At 44.3% G+C, this 19,528-nt stretch overlaps 1 protein-coding gene across 1 annotated transcript in view; it reads right to left on the minus strand.

Moving 5' to 3' along the window:
* The window catches only part of dnah1 (dynein, axonemal, heavy chain 1), a 65,221-nt gene extending 49,496 nt beyond the window's left edge, over positions 1 to 15,725 (minus strand). The window contains exons 1-25 of the mRNA XM_021569659.3: positions 15,635 to 15,725; positions 14,973 to 15,200; positions 14,769 to 14,841; positions 14,436 to 14,610; positions 14,194 to 14,350; positions 13,950 to 14,082; positions 13,605 to 13,763; positions 13,247 to 13,502; positions 12,869 to 13,026; positions 10,883 to 11,094; positions 10,437 to 10,735; positions 5,769 to 5,919; positions 5,454 to 5,647; positions 5,152 to 5,377; positions 4,875 to 4,994; positions 4,686 to 4,768; positions 4,190 to 4,331; positions 3,955 to 4,110; positions 3,623 to 3,821; positions 2,685 to 2,938; positions 2,339 to 2,551; positions 1,954 to 2,118; positions 1,703 to 1,824; positions 1,436 to 1,541; positions 1,161 to 1,340 (exon numbers count right to left, since the gene is read on the minus strand). Of these exons, the coding sequence (XP_021425334.3) occupies positions 1,161 to 1,340; positions 1,436 to 1,541; positions 1,703 to 1,824; positions 1,954 to 2,118; positions 2,339 to 2,551; positions 2,685 to 2,938; positions 3,623 to 3,821; positions 3,955 to 4,110; positions 4,190 to 4,331; positions 4,686 to 4,768; positions 4,875 to 4,994; positions 5,152 to 5,377; positions 5,454 to 5,647; positions 5,769 to 5,919; positions 10,437 to 10,735; positions 10,883 to 11,094; positions 12,869 to 13,026; positions 13,247 to 13,502; positions 13,605 to 13,763; positions 13,950 to 14,082; positions 14,194 to 14,350; positions 14,436 to 14,610; positions 14,769 to 14,841; positions 14,973 to 15,176 (4,137 nt within the window). The 5' untranslated portion in view covers positions 15,177 to 15,200; positions 15,635 to 15,725. The remainder of the gene's footprint in view (positions 1 to 1,160; positions 1,341 to 1,435; positions 1,542 to 1,702; positions 1,825 to 1,953; positions 2,119 to 2,338; positions 2,552 to 2,684; positions 2,939 to 3,622; positions 3,822 to 3,954; positions 4,111 to 4,189; positions 4,332 to 4,685; positions 4,769 to 4,874; positions 4,995 to 5,151; positions 5,378 to 5,453; positions 5,648 to 5,768; positions 5,920 to 10,436; positions 10,736 to 10,882; positions 11,095 to 12,868; positions 13,027 to 13,246; positions 13,503 to 13,604; positions 13,764 to 13,949; positions 14,083 to 14,193; positions 14,351 to 14,435; positions 14,611 to 14,768; positions 14,842 to 14,972; positions 15,201 to 15,634) is intronic.
* Between the last annotated feature and the right edge of the window lie 3,803 nt (positions 15,726 to 19,528).

Here is a 19,528-nt window from a genome sequence, read left to right on the forward strand (position 1 = left end):
GGTCTCCCTTTTATAAAAACATTTTAAAATAATAGCCAATCAGCATTGAGCTAAACTCAGTGAGCTCAACTGTGGTTGGTCCTGGCGAACCAAAAAAAAAGTGTCAAGGGAAGTCAGTTCGGAATTATCTTCACACCAATCACATCAAAAGCATAACGTAATTGACAGAACTTGAATTGTTGCATCTCATTGTGTCGTTGTCTTCCAATGGCTGGCTAGCTGGCTAGCTAGCTAGTTAAAATCGTCCCTTTCCTAAATTAGCCATGGATGGAGATAAGGATTTGGACTTTTACTTAATTCTTCATACTGGCCAATGATTACAACGGTGAATCTGATCCAACTATAAATTCATACCTATGTCCCTGGCCTGAGAGGATGGGAGTTCAATATGTAGCTAGATGTAATATTAACTAGCTGGCTCATTGTTGCCCATTTAAAGGAAGTTAAGTTAGCGAGCAAGCATTTTAGCCAGGTAGCCTAGGACAACAAAAATGTAAAGTGTTTAATGTATGACAGTCATAGACCATTTGGGCAACATGAAAGACAGGAGAATGGGATTGGCATTTCTCTACAAGTACGGCGAGTCTACATGTTTTTCTACTTGCACACACACGCACAAATCAGTAACATGGACAGCCACACATATTTAGCTTACGTTGATTGGTCTAAATTGTTTTTGCTATCTTTAAGTTGTCACTGTATTAGAACAAGCGTAGGTGATTTGATGCTGTTGAAATGGTGCTTGAATAGAGAAGGCATCTCCTGTTTTCTTTGTGACTTGCGGTAACTCTGTGGTTCTAAATCAGTAGTTGTTTACAAGTTCGAAAATGTACAAAACATTATTAACTTGCTTGCCCATGCTGTAGGTCATGTAACTGTTACATTCAAATATCCTTTGGACTTCACCAGACAGATGTTGCTCTCCGGTTTTGTGATGAAACAACCATGTGGTTGAATTTATTCTGCCACTGTGTGACTGTTGTCTTCTTATTGTCTGGGCCTTAGGCCTATATATCACGGTGGCATATGAACTAACAGGTTATAGAGCAAACAACCCAATTATCACAACACAGATTGTAATATGGCTTTTTTCCCCCTGGCTTGGCTTCCCCAAAAATTTGACCCATGCACTGCTACTGTAGATTTGGTAAGGGGCTGACCTGTGGATAGACCTTCAGCGAGCGTTCAATGTTGTCCCTCAGACAGGCCTTCATAGACTTCTCCACCTCTCTCAGCCAGTCCTCCACATTCCCAGAGGGCCACACTGGCAGGCAGAGCTTGACCTCCTCCCCCTCCCCAGAGTACATATGAGTGATCTGCAGGTCTGACTGGAACTTAAGCTGTGGGACACAGAGAAGGAGAAGAGATAGAAAGTTAACTTGAGAAAAGGAATATATGAAAAGGGGCGCAGGGGGATAGAGAAAGACAGACTAACCCGTGCAATGTTCTCAAAGCATTTGCGCAGATGAGGCTGTACTGCTGTGGGATCCTTGGTCTGGGAGAGAATCTCCAGGAGCTCGTCGTCAGACAGGAAATAGAACCTGCAAAGGCAAAAGTTCTCTGTTGCCATTTCTGAGAAAGATCAATTCAAAGCTGTTTCTAATGGTATTAATCAACAACTATCGAATTCATCTGTAATACTGATTTTAAATAAACAGTCATATTGGTTAGAGCTGAAACACAGTCAATAGTGACAGCATACCTGGGGAAGGAGCCACGCTTGGTCTCTAGGTAGTCGCTCAGACCCTTCTGCACCAGCTCCAACAGCTTATTACAATCCCTCAGACTGTCCAACAGACGGGGGTCCGGGCACAGGTCAATCACCTAGACACACACATGCACGTATGCACACACACAATACACATTTAGTTTACACTCAGTATCAACACTAAACCTTATTGAAGTCGATCTAAGCATGATGTGGGTTGTTGTGTTGTGATTACAGTATCTCACCTGTTTGTTGTCATAGGCGCTCTTCATCACTTTCCTCCAGGTGCGCTCCATGGTCTGGTACCTCTTTCCCTCTACAGGCAACTGGCGGTTGATGTCGTCAGAGCTGAAGATAGGCTCCAGGTAAAGCCAAGAGCGCTGGCAGGTCAGCCACTCTTCCAGCACATCCTGCAAGCACCAGCAGAGGGCAGTCACACAACATTAATGAGGCTTTGAAACATCTCATGAAGAATGAACAACATCTACTATAGGGATTTTAAAATGGTGAGAATGGGCCAATCAGCCTTTTAAGGCTCTCCATTCACCTAGCTGGACACTTTCAATGTTACTTTAGCCTCCTTCTCCTTCCAATGACACCCAGTCAGACTTATGTATCTTTCTGCTGTACCTGAGTCATCCTGAGCTTGCTCTCCCACGTGCTGATGCGTTCCTCAAAGGGTTTCTTGTAGGGGGAGAAAGACATGCTCTGGGTCATGACGATGTGGTCATCCAGCAGCTGTGACGCCTCATCTGGGCTCTTCAGGATGTAAGTGCCCGTCTCCTTGTAGGGCAACACCTCGAAGGCCACCGTCGACCACTCATGCTCCATCTTATCCAGAGCCTGAATGGGGAGAGGGAGGACAGGGACACATTCAGTTCAGCCCAAAATTATGATATTAGATAACTGTGTCCGTCAGCGCTATTGGCTGTAACAGATATTAGCCACTTTATTACTGCATGCAGTTATCCAGTACCTGTTCGATGGCGTACTCCTTCCCTGCCACCTCGGCCACCCGTGCTATCTCATCCACATGGTCCTGCAGGCCTAGCTCCAGGCAACGGGAGAAAGTGAGGTTGGCCTTGGGCTTGACATTCATGTGGATGCGGTCTGACAGCAGCTGCCAGTGTCTGCCCCTCATCCCAGGATTCCTCAGGCCCTGGATCAGAGGGATGTAGGGACGGAAGTCATCTATCTTCCCCCGGATGTCAGCAGCCACCTCCTGACATGCTGGTGTGTGTGTAGGTAAGTAGGGAGGGAGAGAGAAGGGAGGGAGAGAGAAGGAAAGAGGTAGAGACAGATCTTTTCCCCCTTGCCACTCATTGATTCTTGGTTTTGGGAGGTTTAGGCCATGTTAAGCACTTTGTATACAAATCAGATTTGATTACTTGATAAAGCGTCACTCACCGGCAGTGGTGTAAAGTACTTAAGTAGTACTTTAAAGTATTTTTACTTAAGTCATTTTTGGGGGTATCTGTACTTTACTTAACTATTTATGGCAACTTTTACTTTACTACATTCCTAAAGAAAATAATGTACTTTTTTTTTTACTCCATACATTTTCCCTGACACCCAAAAGTGCTTGTTACATTTTGACAGGAAAATGGTCCAATTCACACACTTATCAAGAGATCACCCCTGGTCATCCCTACTGCCTAAATTATTTCTGAGTGTTGGAGTGTGCCCCTGGCTATCCGTCAATAAAAAATGGTGCCGTCTGGTTTGCTTAATATAAGGAACTTGAAATGATTTATACTTATACTATTGATACTTAAGTATATTTAAAACCAAATACTTTTAGACTTTTACTCAAGTAGTATTTTCACTTGACTTTCACTTGATTCATTTACGATTAAGTTATCTTTACTTTTACTCAAGTATGACAAATGAGTACTTTAATCTACCACTGCTCACCGGGGATGTCCTTGAACATTTTGACACACTTGTGCATAGTCTTGAAGGCGTCTGTGACGTTGCGCTCCAGCTGCTCGGGGTCAATGATGGAAAGGGGATCATTGTGCCAGCTCTCATGCCACCGCAGCCAGTCTGACGTGGTGGTCCACAGGTCTCTGAATGGCTGGAAGTCCCTGATCAGCTTCTGCAGACGGTCGTACTGCAACACAGACACAGCAGCCAGTCAGTCTTTGTTTTTACATGTTGGTTGATTGCTCAACAACAGCATAGTCTACATCAACTCAAGTAGAAGCCATTGGGGAGGCAGATCGAGTCAATAACGCCACACTCACGTTGGTGATAGGGATGCCAAACAGACGGTCCCGGTTGTTGTATGTCTGGGCCATGGTCTGGGACTCCTTTAGCTGCTTGCCCACACGTCGTACCTCGTTGGCCACCTCGTGGGCTCGGCTGATGTCCGTGTACCCAGAAAAGCCAGCCACCACCATCTGCACCAACATATGCAGAGGCAGGCAACAGAAAAGGGTAATTTTTTTCAAAGGCTGGGGATTTGAAAGCATGGCTCACCTGTAGAGAGTCCAGGCGCTCCTGGAAGTTGTTCTGGTCAGCCTGCTGGATCTTGTTGAAGCGTTCTTCATCCTCAACATGCTGGGACGACACCATCTCTATCTGGGTCACAATCTTATGTGGCCACCCAATGGCTGTCCACCTGCACAGCAAAAGGGACAGACACCCGCACTCTCACTAACAGCATTCACGCAAACCTATTATTTACTTCCTACACTCCTAGTTTGACCTCTCGTTCTCCCGGGGAGTCAGGGTAGCCTAGTGGTTAGAGCGTTGGACTAGTAACCGGAAGGTTGCAAGTTCAAACCCACGAGCTGACAAATCTGTCGTTCTGCCCCTGAACAGGCAGTTAACCCACTGTTCCTAGGATGTCATTGAAAATAAGAATTTGTTCTTAACTGACTTGCCTAGTTAAATAAAGGTACAATTAAAAAAAAAAACTCCAATACAAAATCAGTACGTCAATCTTTCAAAGTGTTGTAACAGTCAGCCTTACTTTCCATTGAAGTCCTCATTTGACAGGGTGTAGAAGAACTCATCGATCAACTCGTAGTCTGACATGGCTTTGGATAGGAGCTCCTGAGGAAAGTGACACACAGAACAGAACTCTCTAATCAAGAGGATGATCTTTACAGTACCAAAGATTATGTATTCTATTCTCTGCAAGTTTGTATCATGTTTGTACCTCATGGGCCTTGAGCTGATCTGAGATCTGCTTCATCCATTCACGTTGGTCGGTCAGCTCCTCAATGCTGTTCGGCTTCTCATGCAGCTTCCTGCTGACAGCCTTACACTCTTCACATGCCTGGAAACAAACAAAACACACACACTGGTATGAATACTAACAAACATATCTGCACTTAACGTCACATGCAATGCCTACTAAACAACATTGACACAACATCAAGTATGATATTCCTGTACTTTGCTACACAAATCTATTGAAAAGTCTTGAGACTTACGTCCTCCACTTGCTTGCGGAGCTTGAGGGCAAGCCGGTCGAGCACGGCGTTAGCCAGGGCTCTGCGTTTCTTGGACAGGCTCTGGCGGACACTCTCCACACTGACGGTAAAGGGGCCGATGACGATGGAGGATGGGAAAGAGTGGTCTAGACGCTCCTTCTCCTTTAGGTGCTGTACCACCTCCCTCTTCACCTCCTGGGGAGTCTGCTCCTCCTGGCTGTGGGCCCTGGGACACATACACACAAAGATTTAGTTACAGACACAAGTGCTACAACTACAAGTTATACTGAGACAGGTCTTACTTAAGGAAGGTCTCTATGTCTGAGTTGTGCAGCTCTAGGTATCTCTCATACTCGCGGGCGTAGGCCCGGAGTGGGATGGCAGCCTGACGCAGGGCGGCACGGACCCTCTCCCTCAGCTCTGCCACCGCAGGCTCCCACAGACCCACTGACTCCAACAGTGGAGTGCCACTGATGAACATCTTCTGCATCACAAACTGAGAGACACAGAAAGCCATCATCATATACGGCAGAAGTGTGAAACAAATAAATTCTAACTTCATTACTGTAATTTAAATAAATTGTCAAAATGATTGAATGCATGGTGTCTTGTCTTGCCTTATCCAGCTGAGGCACATTGTGGGTGGAAAGGATCCCCTTATCAAACAGGGTAATGATGGAAGTCTCAAAATTCTCCAGAGGAGTGCTGTAGTGGACCCCAGTCACATCCAGAACCAGATCTACCAAGAACAGCGGATTCTTCTTCGGCCTGTGGAGATACATAGGAGTGCATAACTAAAATGCTGATCACACCGCTCGCATTGTGTGCGCAAGCGTTGCAAAATAAATGTACACATACATGTTGTTCAATCATTTAATCTAAACTGCTTGCTCTCGTCAACGAGCGTCTGCGTAGCCAGGCGGTAAAATAGAACTTGGCTAAATGTCCATGAATGTTTCATGTGTTTCGACCTGTCCCCAAATTAATATAATAATAAATATATAGCCACAATAGCTGCCATGTGAACCAAACAAACAGACTTTCTAGTTTAGCTAACCAAACCATCAGTCCTAGCTTGCTACTATGGAAATCAAATTCAACAATGACAATGTTTTCAATTCGAATATTACAGTGGGGCAAAAAAGTATTTAGTCAGCCACCAATTGTGCAAGTTCTCCCACTTAAAAAGATGAGAGGGAGGCCTGTAATTTTCATCATAGGTACACTTCAACTATGACAGACAAAATGAGAAAAAAAATCCAGAAAATCACATTGTAGGATGTTTAATGAATTTATTTGCAAATGATGGTGGAAAATAAGTATTTGGTCACCTACAAACAAGCAAGATTTCTGGCTCTCACAGACCTGTAACTTCTTCTTTAAGAGGCTCCTCTGTCCTCCACTTGTTACCTGTATTAATGGCACCTGTTTGAACTTGTTATCAGTATAAAAGACACCTATCCACAACCTCAAACAGTCACACTCCAAACTCCACTATGGCCAAGACCAAAGAGCTGTCAAAGGACACCAGAAACAAAATTGTAGACCTGCACCAGGCTGGGAAGACAATCTACAATAGGTAAGCAGCTTGGTTTGAAGAAATCAACTGTGGGAGCAATTATTAGGAAATGGAAGACATACAAGACCACTGATAATCTCCCTCGATCTGGGGCTCCACGCAAGATCTCACCCCGTGGGGTCAAAATGATCACAAGAACGGTGAGCAAAATTCCCAGAACCACACGGGGGGACCTAGTGAATGACCTACAGAGAGCTGGGACCAAAGTAACAAAGCCTACCATCGGTAACACACTACGCCGCCAGGGACTCAAATCCTGCAGTGCCAGACGTGTCCCCCTGCTTAAGCCAGTACATGTCCAGGCCCGTCTGAAGTTTGCTAGAGAGCATTTGGATGATCCAGAAGAAGATTGGGAGAATGTCATATGGTCAGATGAAACCAAAATATAACTTTTTGGTAAAAACTCAACTCGTTGTGTTTGGAGGACAAAGAATGCTGAGTTATATCCAAAGAACACCATACCTACTGTGAAGCATGGGGGTGGAAACATCATGCTTTGGGGCTGTTTTTCTGCAAAGGGACCAGGACGACTGATCCGTGTAAAGGAAAGAATGAATGGGGCCATGTATCGTGAGATTTTGAGTGAAAACCTCCTTCCATCAGCAAGGGCATTGAAGATGAAACGTGGCTGGGTTTTTCAGCATGACAATGATCCCAAACACACCGCCCGGGCAACGAAGGAGTGGCTTCGTAAGAAGCATTAAGGTCCTGGAGTGGCCTAGCCAGTCTCCAGATCTCAACCCCATAGACAATCTTTGGAGGGAGTTGAAAGTCCGTGTTGCCCAGCAACAGCCCCAAAACATCACTGCTCTAGAGGAGATCTGCATGGAGGAATGGGCCAAAATACCAGCAACAGTGTGTGAAAACCTTGTGAAGACTTACAGAAAACATTTGACCTCTGTCATTGCCAACAAAGGGTATATAACAAAGTATTGAGAAACCTTTGTTATTGACAAAATACTTATTTTCCACCATAATTTGCAAATAAATTCATTAAGAATCCTACAATGTGATTTTCTGGATTTTTTTTCTCGTTTTGTCTGTCATAGTTGAAGTGTACCTATGATGAAAATTACAGGCCTCTCTCATATTTTTAAGTGGGAGAACTTGCACAATTGCTGGCTGACTAAATACTTTTTTGCCCCACTGTATAAACGAGTCACCCAACAATGTTTGTCATTATACCCTGATGAAGACAGCTTGTCTGTCAAAACATTGGACATAAAATATTTTTGCATCTGAGCTCCTAGAGTGTGCGGCTCTCCTTTATTTTTTAAATCTGAAGTAGCCAAAAAGGACACAAGATATCATGTGATAAAAACTAAACTCAGCAAAAAAAAGAAACGTCCCCTTTTCAGGACCCTGTCTTTCAAAGATAATTAGTAAAAATCCAAATAACTTCACAGATCTTCATTGCAAAGGGTTTAAATACTGTTTCCCATGTTTGTTCACTGAACCGTAAACGATTCATGAACATGCACCTGTGGGACGGTCGTTAAGACACTAACAGCTTACAGACGGTAAGCAATTAAGGTCACAGTTATGAAAACTTAGGACACTAAAGAGGCCTTTCTACTGACAGTGTTCTGCCATGGCCAGCGAAGAGCCCAGATCTCAATCCCATTGAGCACGTCTGGGACCTGTTGGATCGGAGGGTGAGGGCTAGGGCCATTCCCCCCAGAAATGCCCGGGAACTTTTTTTAAAACATTTATTTATTTTTATTTCACCTTTATTTAACCAGGTAGGCAAGTTGATAACACATTCTCATTTACAACTGCGACCTAGTCAAGATGAGGCAAAACAGTGTGACACAAACAACACAGAGTTACACATGGAATAAACAAACATACAGTCAATAACACAATAGAAAAGTCTATATACAGTGTGTGTAAATGTAGTAAGATTAGGGCGGTAAGGCAATAAATAGGCCACAGTGCGAAATAATTACATTTTAGGAATTAAACACTGGAGTGATAGATGTTCAAAATATGAATGTGCAAGTAGAGATACTGTGGTGGAAAGGAGCAGAAAATAAATAATAATATGGGGATGAGGTAATTGGGTGGGCTATTTACAGATGGGCTATGTACAGGTGCAATGATCGGTAAGCTGCTCTGACAGCTGATGCTTAAAGCTAGTGAGGGAGATATAAGACTCCAGATTCAGTGATTTTTGCAATTCGTTCCAGTCATTGGCAGCAGAGAACTGGAAGGAAAGGCAGTCAAAAAAGGAGTTGGCTTTGGGGATGACCAGTGAGATATACCTGCTGAAGCGCGTGCTACGAGGGTGTTTGGTAGCATGAGTGAAGGAGGCTTTGTTGCGAAATAGGAAGCCGATTCTAGATTGAATTTTTGGATTGGAGATGCTTAATGTGAGTCTGGAAGGAGAGTTTACAGTCTAACCAGACACCTAGGTATTTGTAGTTGTCCACATATTCTAAGTCAGAACCGTCCAGAGTAGTGATGCTAGAAGTGCGGGCGGGTGTGGGCAGCGATCGGTTGAAGAGCATGAATTTAGTTTTACTTGCATGTAAGAGCAGTTGGAGGCCACGGAAGGAGTGTTGTATGGCATTGAAGCTCGCCTGGAGGTTTGTTAACACAGTGTCCAAAGAAGGGACAGAAGTATACAGAATGGTGTCGTCTGCGTAGATGTGGATCAGAGAATCACCAGCAGCAAGAGCGACATCATTGATGTATACAGAGAAAGGAGTCGGCCCGAGAACTGAACCCTGTGGCACCCCCATAGAGACTGTCAGAGGTCCGCACAACTGATTTGACACACTGAACTCTATCTGAGAAGTAGTTGGTGAACCAGGCGAGGCAGTCATTTGAGAAACCAGATTGACAGACTGATTGACAGAGTCGAAAGCCTTGGCAAGGTCGATGAAGACGGCTGCACAGTATTGTCTCTTATTGTGGTTATGATATCGTTTAGGACCTTGAGCGTGGCTGAGGTACAACCATGACTAGCTCTGAAATAGCATAGGGGAGTAGGTACGGTGGGATTCAAAATGGTCGGTGATCTGTTTGTTAACTTGGCTTTCGAAGACTTTAGAAAGGCAGGGTAGGATAGATATAGGTCTGTAACAGTTTGGGTCTAGAGTGTCTCCCCCTTTGAAGAGGGGGATGACCGCGGCAGCTTTCCAATCTTTAGGGATCTCAGACGATACGAAAGAGAGGTTGAACAGGCTAGTAATAGGGGTTGCAACAATTGCGGTGGATCATTTTAGATGAGGTGCCTTGGTGGAAGAGTGGGGTGACATCTCACAGCAAGAACGGGCAAATTTGGTGCAGTCCATGAGGAGGAGATGCACTGCAGTACTTAATGCAGCTGGTGGCCACACCAGATACTGACTGTTACTTTTGATTTTGATCCCCCCCCTTTGTTTAGGGACACATTATTCCATTTCTGTTAGTCACATGTCTGTGGAACTTGTTCAGTTTATGTCTCAGTTGATGAATTGATTACACATGTTAAGTTTGCTGAAAATAAACGCAGTTGACAGTGAAAGGACGTTTCTTTTTTTGCTGAGTTTATAAAAAAAAATTGAAAGTTACCCGAATCTGGTAGTTTACTTGTAAACTTCTAAAGTTACCAGTAATATCCCCTCACTTCGCAACCCTATGAGGGAGACAAAGAAAGATAATAGAGAGTATTTGGAAAGAAAGAGAGAGCAATAGAGACAGAGTGGTGATGTGATCTCACTTGTAGGGGCTGTTGATGAGGTTGGAGCCCCAGATCAGGTCCTGTGGGCAGTGGAGAACACTGTGGCAGGCATCCAGCAGCAGCTGAGCCAGGCTGACCAGGGAGTCCTGCACCAGGAAGCGCAGAGAGTCCTGCAGGCTGTAGCGCACCAGGGCCATGAGGCTGCACAGCTTGGACATCCTGTATACCTCCCAGCGGGACTCCGTCAGACTAAACCAGCCAGGGCCCACATCTCTCAGGCTGGTGTGGATGCCCTTGCACAGGGTGGTCACCCATGAGTCCCGCAGGAACAGCTGCACCTAAGGGGCCACGAGGGACCAGGGATGGGTTAGCTTTTGCTGCTAGTAACTGTCACAACAATTAGAATTCTTCAAAGATATTCTTCAGAGAGCAGGACTGATGCCAGCAGAGTATAATAATGTTTCTAGGGCTGTGTGTTACAATACCTGTGCATGTGTCTGAGACTGGGTGAGCTCAAACTCCTCTAGACGCAACGACTTGGTGAAGGTGATATGGAACAGACTCATAGCAGCCACCCTGTTGCACTCGCCCCGCACATTGGACAAGGCAGAGATCACCTCCGGCTTGGTGAGTAGGGAGTTGAAGGCAAACGCAGCACGGTTCTTCTCAAAGGGGTATGTAGGGACAGACACAAAGCCTGTGGACATGTCAGGTGTACAATGTTTAAGAGGTGTCATTACAGGTGTCATCGACTGCTCATCTCGTAAACCCATTTCTGTCAGGGTTCACAAAGAGACCCTGGCCCCCTGAACCCAATCTTATGTCTTACTAGTAGAGGGATGGGCTTTTTTTTACCCCCTTTTCCTCCCCAATTTCGCTTCTTAACACTTAACGTGGAAGCCAGCTACACCAATGTGTTGGAGGAAACACCGTTCAACTGACGACCGAGGTCAGTCTACAGGCGCCCGGCCCATCACAAGTAGTTGCTAGAGCGCGATGAGCCAAGTAAAGCCCCCCCTGGCCAAACCCTCCCCTAACCATGACGATGCTGGGCCAATTGTGCGCCGCCCAATGGGACTCCTGTTCACAGCCGGTTGTGACACAGCCTGGGATCGAATCGGGGTCTGTAGTGACGCCTCAAGCAGTGCGATGCAGTGCCTTAGACCGCTGTGCCACTCGGGAGGCCGGGGATGGTCATTTTAAATGTTTCACTATTCCAATAATATCATGATTTCTTTTCAGATCCCCCCTGCCTGCAGTTCTCCGGTAGTTATGGAAACAGTGGGTTGAGCCAGTGGGTTGAGCCACCCAAAAGGTACCGATTGGATGATTCCATCCGTAACATTTGTGAGCTTACGGAACGCTCTTAACGGCGTTACATCAGAGCTGCAGGTCGCCTAGCAGTTAAGAGCCAACTAGGTGAAAAATCTGCTAAATGACTCAAATGTTAAATGTACATCAGGTCTTGTGGAACCTCCTGTGTGCGCATGTAATTGCTATTTGAAGAGGAGAAAATAGCATATCGTTGTCAGGGCTGACTGGAGTGCTAAATGCGCTAGCTCATGGCACCGTCATAAAAACTACATTCAAAACTTTGTTGTTTAATTAAATAAAGGAAATTCAAATGGCATGGTATATCCCTGTATGCATCAATGTCACAAATATAATTGAATTTAGACAAAGCTTTTTCATTGTTATAATCCCACATGAAAAAATACCATAGTATTCTCTGTAACGTTTTTGCGGACTTTACTGTAGTATTCACTGCAGTATTGCAGACATAGCTTTAGTATACTGTAGTATTTACCATTTACTATTGTATAAATACTGGGGGAAAAACTGTAGTATATACTATAGTAATTACTTTAGTGTTTTTGCGGACTGTAGTATTTACTGTAGTGTTTTTGCAGACCTTACTGTAGTATTTACTATAGTGGTTTTGTTTTATTATCTTTGACATAGCAGTGGGGGCTTCCTTGAGGAAACCTATTGGACAAAATACTCAAAGAGCACATTTTCCATAACCTATACGTAAGTAGGACTGAGGTGTGAATGGATAGTTCAGATCTTCAAATTGGGATATGGGAGAGGAGAATGGGAATGGGCAGGGTATATACAAATTAAATACTGTAGTACATGCTTTAGTAATTACTGTAGTGTTTTTGCGGACTGTAGAGTTTTTGAGGTCATTACTGTAGTATTTACTGTCGTGTTTTTGCAGTCTGTAGTATACTGTACTATTTATTATAGTATTCTAGTATATTACAAAACGATATATCGTAAATACTACACGATCGAGGGATACAACAGTGTGTAGAATATACTATATACTAGTTTACTACATAATTATATAGTAAGTACTGTACTATTCTATAGTAAACTGTAGTATAACACTCACACAAGTAATCGAACACTAACGTCCACTCCGTTTGGATATTCTAATAAACATGCCCTTCCTCCAGTGAACTCACCATTCTGGGGCACATGTTCTGGCTCTCTCTGGGGCAGGGTGATGTGGGAGAAATCCTCAGGGTTGGTGAGCACTACCCTGTCAAAGCTGATCCGGTTCATGGTGCGGTCATACTCCAGATTGATCTCCTTCTCCAGACGTACAATACACTCCTGCAGCCTGCCACCACAACACAACATTACACAGGGTAATGCTCCATTTACTGTACAGTATTATGCACAATTCAGTCTCCTGACATTCATATCCCGCTCTTATTCAATAAACACAGCCTGATGGTCAGTCTGCTTTAGAAAAAAGATAGCCTTTCATTCATGGTAGAGACTGTTTAGCTAACTGTAAAATATGAGTATTAGATTAGAAAATGAGGGATGTCTCTCACAGTTTGAGTCGAAGGCCAGGTGTAGAGAGGGCATGCTCTTTGACACGGGCAAGACTTTGTGCATTGAGAGACGAGGTGCCACTCCACACTGGCATACAGTCTACAGACAGGTGGTAGAGCAGCAGGGCCTCTGTGTTCTCTCTGCAGCGCTGGGCAAACTGCACCCGCTGGGAAAACAGACGAGGGTCCTCTGCACTGAACAGCAGCCTGATCCTGGAAATCCAGTACTGAGTGGCTGACAGCAGAAACACACCTACTAAAGTCAAGGAGATGGGACAGAGAATGAGACTTTGTGTATGCTGTATACAGGTGAAGAAAATACTGCATTGATACACTATAAGTGGTAATAAACTATTACTTGTTCTCTGTCCTTCATTTAGGACTGGTTTTCCATTGGCATCCCTCACTCTGCCATTCTTGTCGGCCTTCTGGACCAGATAAAGCCCTTTCTCCTGGCTGTAGTCAAGAACCCCAACAAACTGCCAGCTGTACTCCAGGTTGGGGCTTTTGGGGTCCTCTACAGAACCAGAGAAGACAAGAGAGAGGAAACTGTCTACCTATTTTCTGTTCTCATTATGAAGAATGATGATATGGTACACTGTTCACTACAACAGACAGAACCTGTAGGTTACAATCATTTCTATTTGGGACATCCCTATGTAAACAGCTAATTCAAATTAAGAGCTATTATCAAAGCACCAACCTGGTGGTATATTGTCAGTGGTGGGCAGCAGAGCTTTGGCAGGTATGGGTTTGTGATCAGTTGATCCGTTTTCATAACCCAGGGCAAGCCAGTCTTGAGGAGTGCGACAGTCAAACTCCTCATTGTCAAACACCTAGGGGAGAAAACCAAGAAAGACGAGTGAGTCAAACAAGGACCACAATGTGACAGTGTTTTATTAATGAAAAATGTATGTTTTATCTATAAAGATGTTTGAGGAGCTCACCTCCAGAGGTAGGTAGTTTGAGACAGGTGGGAGTGGATTCTCTGGTGTGGTCACATGTTCTTCAATGCTATGGTGTCGAGGCATCAGGAGGTTGGAGTCTATGCCTTGCTCTGTCAGGAGCTGGGCAATATCCAGCTTCAGGTACTCCCGTCTGCGCCTGAGAAGAGACACAACACATGTCAGAGCATTCACTTCCCCATACTGTGTGTGTATTTAGCTGTGACCCTCACAGATGCACACACCTCTCTATCTCTATCTTGCGGGGGTGCTGTCCAGGCAGGCTGTGGTAGGGCAGCTGGACTTTGGCTGTGTAACCTCCAGTAGAGAAGTCTGTGTGCTGCTGGTGCTGGGTGGTGGGTCCATGCTTGTCCCTCTCAACCAGACTGTGCAGGTCAGATGGAGTCCGGAATGTGGTTACTGAGGAACAGAATACATATGGGCCCAAATAAATCAATTGTTATTTACAGAATATACCAATACATATTTACACATACACAAATGTAAAGTAGCTGATTTATTTTAGTGTGATTAGTGTATTTTAGTGTCATCCAACAGGCCCTGGGTAAAAGTTTCACCTTTAGGAGTATTGGACTCATAGCCCGCTTGACACAGTAAGCTCTGTTGGGTTTCTGGCCCATCTGTACAGGACTGATACATGAATAGGCAGTTAGTGTAAGCTCATAACTTCATAAAATATTTCTTAGAGCAAACATATCACAGGGTAGTGTTTTTAGCTGCCCTCTGACTGACTACAGTTGAATGTGTATGCTAATTATTACCTGTAGGTGGGGTTTTGCTGCTGTAGTGATGAGCTCGGAGTAGTACCCTTTCTGCTCAGTCACAGGGTACTTTCTGACAGGGGGAAGTTTGCTCCTGTGACTTTGCAGTGGGGGTAACTTGAGTTCTGCAGGTTTGCTAGGGGTGTGTGACACAAATACACCAACCCCATGGGGATGGTTTTGGGGCACCTGCTTTGATTCCATCTTCAGACACACATCTGTAGATGTCTGCCTCAAGAAATAAGCGTTAGTAAGCATTCCAGCACGCGCTTCGTTGTAGCTACCAGTATTTATTATTTTCAATGCGCAACTCATTCTTTTATCATGACAGACAGACCTGGACAATCGCAAATGCCTAATTTGTTATTACATAACTAGCTAGATAACTTAGACATTATGCTAATTTAGGACAAAAGCACTTGAAATGAATGCATTTCATGGACTAGCATCTAAATTGACGTTAGCTGATGACCTTGCTGGCTCGCTAGCTAGCTAACGTTAGTTAGAAAACACAGAACCTAGGCTAAATGATGGAGTAAATAATATCGTTAGAAACTTTATAACATGCTGTATATATTAAAGAACATTAAACCTTAAATAGCCCTCGGAGATGCTATGAGTTTTAATAGACAAAACTTGCCACTTGTTAACTTCAAATTCACCTTCAACTTCCTTCACTCTGTGCTGAAATCTCGGTTTCCAAGCGCGCCTAGTTGAGGACGCGGCAACGGTTGTCAGGGAGGTCTATCAAACAGCTGGGGGTTAGAGCGGTCGTTGGACTTCTTCTAATGTCTCTTAAAGGGAAAGTAATCCAAAGTAACAAAGTAATTAGTAGGTCTACTACAGGGCTCTAGAGTCTAGACAGACCATACTATGTTAGCATTGGCTGTTGAGGGTTAATAAATATATGTATACATAAAGTTTATCAAATGAAGTGGAAAAGGCTAATAAAGTGACTATCATTATAATATAATATTTGGTGGGCAGTGCTATCTGTTCTGTAGCAAATCAATATCATTATGGAATATATTTTTCCAAAACTGCAATAGTTGTAGAAAATACATTCCAATCTGGGTGTTGGGCTTCTAAAAACTTTTAATTCGAAGGTAGGTCTCTCTTCCTAACGTGTTAACTCCTGAAAGCCCAAATCGATGATGCTGATAATGAAGGTAATGATAATGATAGTAATGAAAATTATGATAATGATGATTAGCTAGAACATTGGAATAGACATGTTAATGTACTCAAATGAGCAATTGGGGCGTCAGGGTAGCCTAGTGGTTAGACCGTTGGACTAGTAACCAAAAAGTTGCAAGTTCAAATCCCCCAGCTGACTGTTCCTAGGCCGTCATTGAAAATAAGAATTTGTTCTTAACTGACTTGCCTAGTTAAATAAAGGTAAAATAAAAAATAAATAAATACATTCCTTCCTGTCCCACCCTGAATGTGTCTGGTGGGGGAGAAACCCTTCTGACCTGTACGATCCCCACACCACCACGTTACAGGCACTCCATATCCTGCTCTGTTTCTCATGGCAGATCACAGACACCACCCACCACCACAGCAGCCTTGGATTGTGTAAAAGAGCACAAATTACTTGTTCCATGTGTCTGAACATTCACATGTCACTTATAAACAACACTGTAGACTAGGACAGTCAGAATGAGATAGGGAGGAGGTGTAGGAGTGTAGAGGGGTGGGGTTCTGTTTAAAAAGTGAGGCCATGTGAGGGCCTCTGACTTGCCGTGACCATGGGGATCCACATCACCTCTAATGAACTGGACAGGACAGGGAGCAGTGAGATGATTAGGAGCCTATTCCCAAGAAAGACAATTGTGTGTAGGGAGGGAACATATGGGGCCGGTTATATTATCCCTTTGCTTTCATTTTCTCATAACTTAGGCTCAAACATCACTTTCATAGAACTAAAGGACCCTATTCCTATCGTTCTTCTCTTTCTCTTCCCTCTCTACATCCCCTGGATTCATCCCAGTTACAGTGATGATCATCATACTTTAACTTTGACTGCACAGACCCTTCTACAACGTGTCTGTATCTCCAAGTGATGACCTCACCCTTTGGGGGAGCCCAGTCCCCTTGATGATCTCAATGAGGGAATAACATACATCTGATGACATTATCAGAGCCCTCAACTGTTTGATGCTGACAACCTTTGCTGGCCTGGGTGGCTTATGAATCGTTAGCTGATGTCTGATCATGTTGAGGAGATCAGTGAGAAGAATTACCCAGAGGGATCCAAAGAAAACCATATTAGCCCCAGTCTCTAATGGGGTGGTGGTCCTCAAACATGTCTGCCTGCCAGGGATGGTGGGTGGCTCAAAGCTGCAGCTAGAATCGACCACTGTACTGGGCTTTGTTGGGCCGAGAGGTGTGGTTAGCAGCACTCGGTGTGTAGAGCTGATTAAAATCAAACAAGCTTGTCATAGCTTTGATCTACCCAGCAGCCCCTCTCCCAGTCCCTCTCCTCTCTCTTTTCAGTCCAGCACCACGGCAGCCATCCTCATACTAACCAGCTGGCATACCATCAACCAAGAAACAACAGCATTAGCCCCAACACGCCCACCCACTTCTCTCATCCCTTTCTCTTGCCTCTCACACAGGATCTCGTCTTGGCTTCCACCCACCCTGCTTTATTCCCCCTCTCTTTTCCTCCCTCTCTCCTGCTTTTACAGCACTGGGCTGTAGTGGGGTCATGCCTTTATGAATGTGACTCCCATTTTACAGTAATGAGAGCAGCATGTGCTGCTGCTAACTTTAGCTCCTCCTTATGACCAGATGTTGGCTGGTATGATCAAACACTGCCGACTCCCCCCTCAGCAGTGTCATATTGTTGGGGGAACCATAAGAACTATGTGGCCGCCGTCACACACACACACCTTCATTTCCTTATAAAACCTACAGTGGGGTAAAAAAGTATTTAGTCAGCCACCAATTGTGCAAGTTCTCCCACTTAAAAATATGTAATTTACATCATAGGTACACTTCAACTATGACAGACAAAATGAGAAAATCACATTGTAGGATGTTTAATGAATTTATTTGCAAATTATGGTGGAAAATAAGTATTTGGTCACCTACAAACAAGCAAGATTTCTGGCTCTCACAGACCTGTAACTTCTTCTTTAAGAGGCTCCTCTGTCCTCCACTCGTTACCTGTATTAATGGCACCTGTTTGAACTTGTTATCAGTATAAAAGACACCTGTCCACAACCTCAAACAGTCACACTCCAAACTCCACTATGGCCAAGACCAAAGAGCTGTCAAAGGACACCAGAAACAAAATTGTACCTGCACCAGGCTGGGAAGACTGAATCTACAATAGGTAAGCAGCTTGGTTTGAAGAAATCAACTGTGGGAGCAATTATTAGGAAATGGAAGACATACAAGACCACTGATAATCTCCCTCGATCTGGGGCTCCACGCAAGATCTCACCCCGTGGGGTCAAAATGATCACAAGAACGGTGAGCAAAATTCCCAGAACCACACGGGGGGACCTAGTGAATGACCTACAGAGAGCTGGGACCAAAGTAACAAAGCCTACCATCGGTAACACACTACGCCGCCAGGGACTCAAATCCTGCAGTGCCAGACGTGTCCCCCTGCTTAAGCCAGTACATGTCCAGGCCCGTCTGAAGTTTGCTAGAGAGCATTTGGATGATCCAGAAGAAGATTGGGAGAATGTCATATGGTCAGATGAAACCAAAATATAACTTTTTGGTAAACACTCAACTCGTCGTGTTTGGCGGACAAAGAATGCTGAGTTGCATCCAAAGAACACCATACCTACTGTGAAGCATGGGGGTGGAAACATCATGCTTTGGGGCTGTTTTTCTGCAAAGGGACCAGGACGACTGATCCGTGTAAAGGAAAGAATGAATGGGGCCATGTATCGTGAGATTTTGAGTGAAAACCTCCTTCCATCAGCAAGGGCATTGAAGATGAAACGTGGCTGGGTCTTTCAGCATGACAATGATCCCAAACACACTGCCCGGGCAACGAAGGAGTGGCTTCATAAGAAGCATTTCAAGGTCCTGGAGTAGCCTAGCCAGTCTCCAGATCTCAACCCCAAAGAAAATCTTTGGAGGGAGTTGAAAGTCCGTGTTGCCCAGCAACAGCCCCAAAACATCACTGCTCTAGAGGAGATCTGCATGGAGGAATGGGCCAAAATACCAGCAACAGTGTGTGAAAACCTTGTGAAGAAAACCTAACAGAAAACATTTGACCTCTGTCATTGCCAGCAAAGGGTATGTAACAAAGTATTGAGATAAACTTTTGTTATTGACCAAATACTTATTTTCCACCATAATTTGCAAATAAATTCATTAAAAATCCTACAATGTGATTTTCTGGATTTTTTTCCCACCTTGCAGGGGCTGTGGGGATGTGTTCCTCTTGTAATCTTATAACATAACATGATGTTGTTTTAAATTCTTCCACACGTACAGACTGAAGCTGAGGTGTGCTTTACTACTATTCATAGAAATTGGAAGGGACTGAGGGGATTAGGTGACCAATTAAATCAAATGAAATAAAA

Source organism: Oncorhynchus mykiss, chromosome 17 (assembly GCF_057628025.1).
Source record: "Oncorhynchus mykiss isolate SJ-2025 chromosome 17, ASM5762802v1, whole genome shotgun sequence".
NCBI classification, from domain to species: Eukaryota; Metazoa; Chordata; class Actinopteri; order Salmoniformes; family Salmonidae; genus Oncorhynchus; species Oncorhynchus mykiss.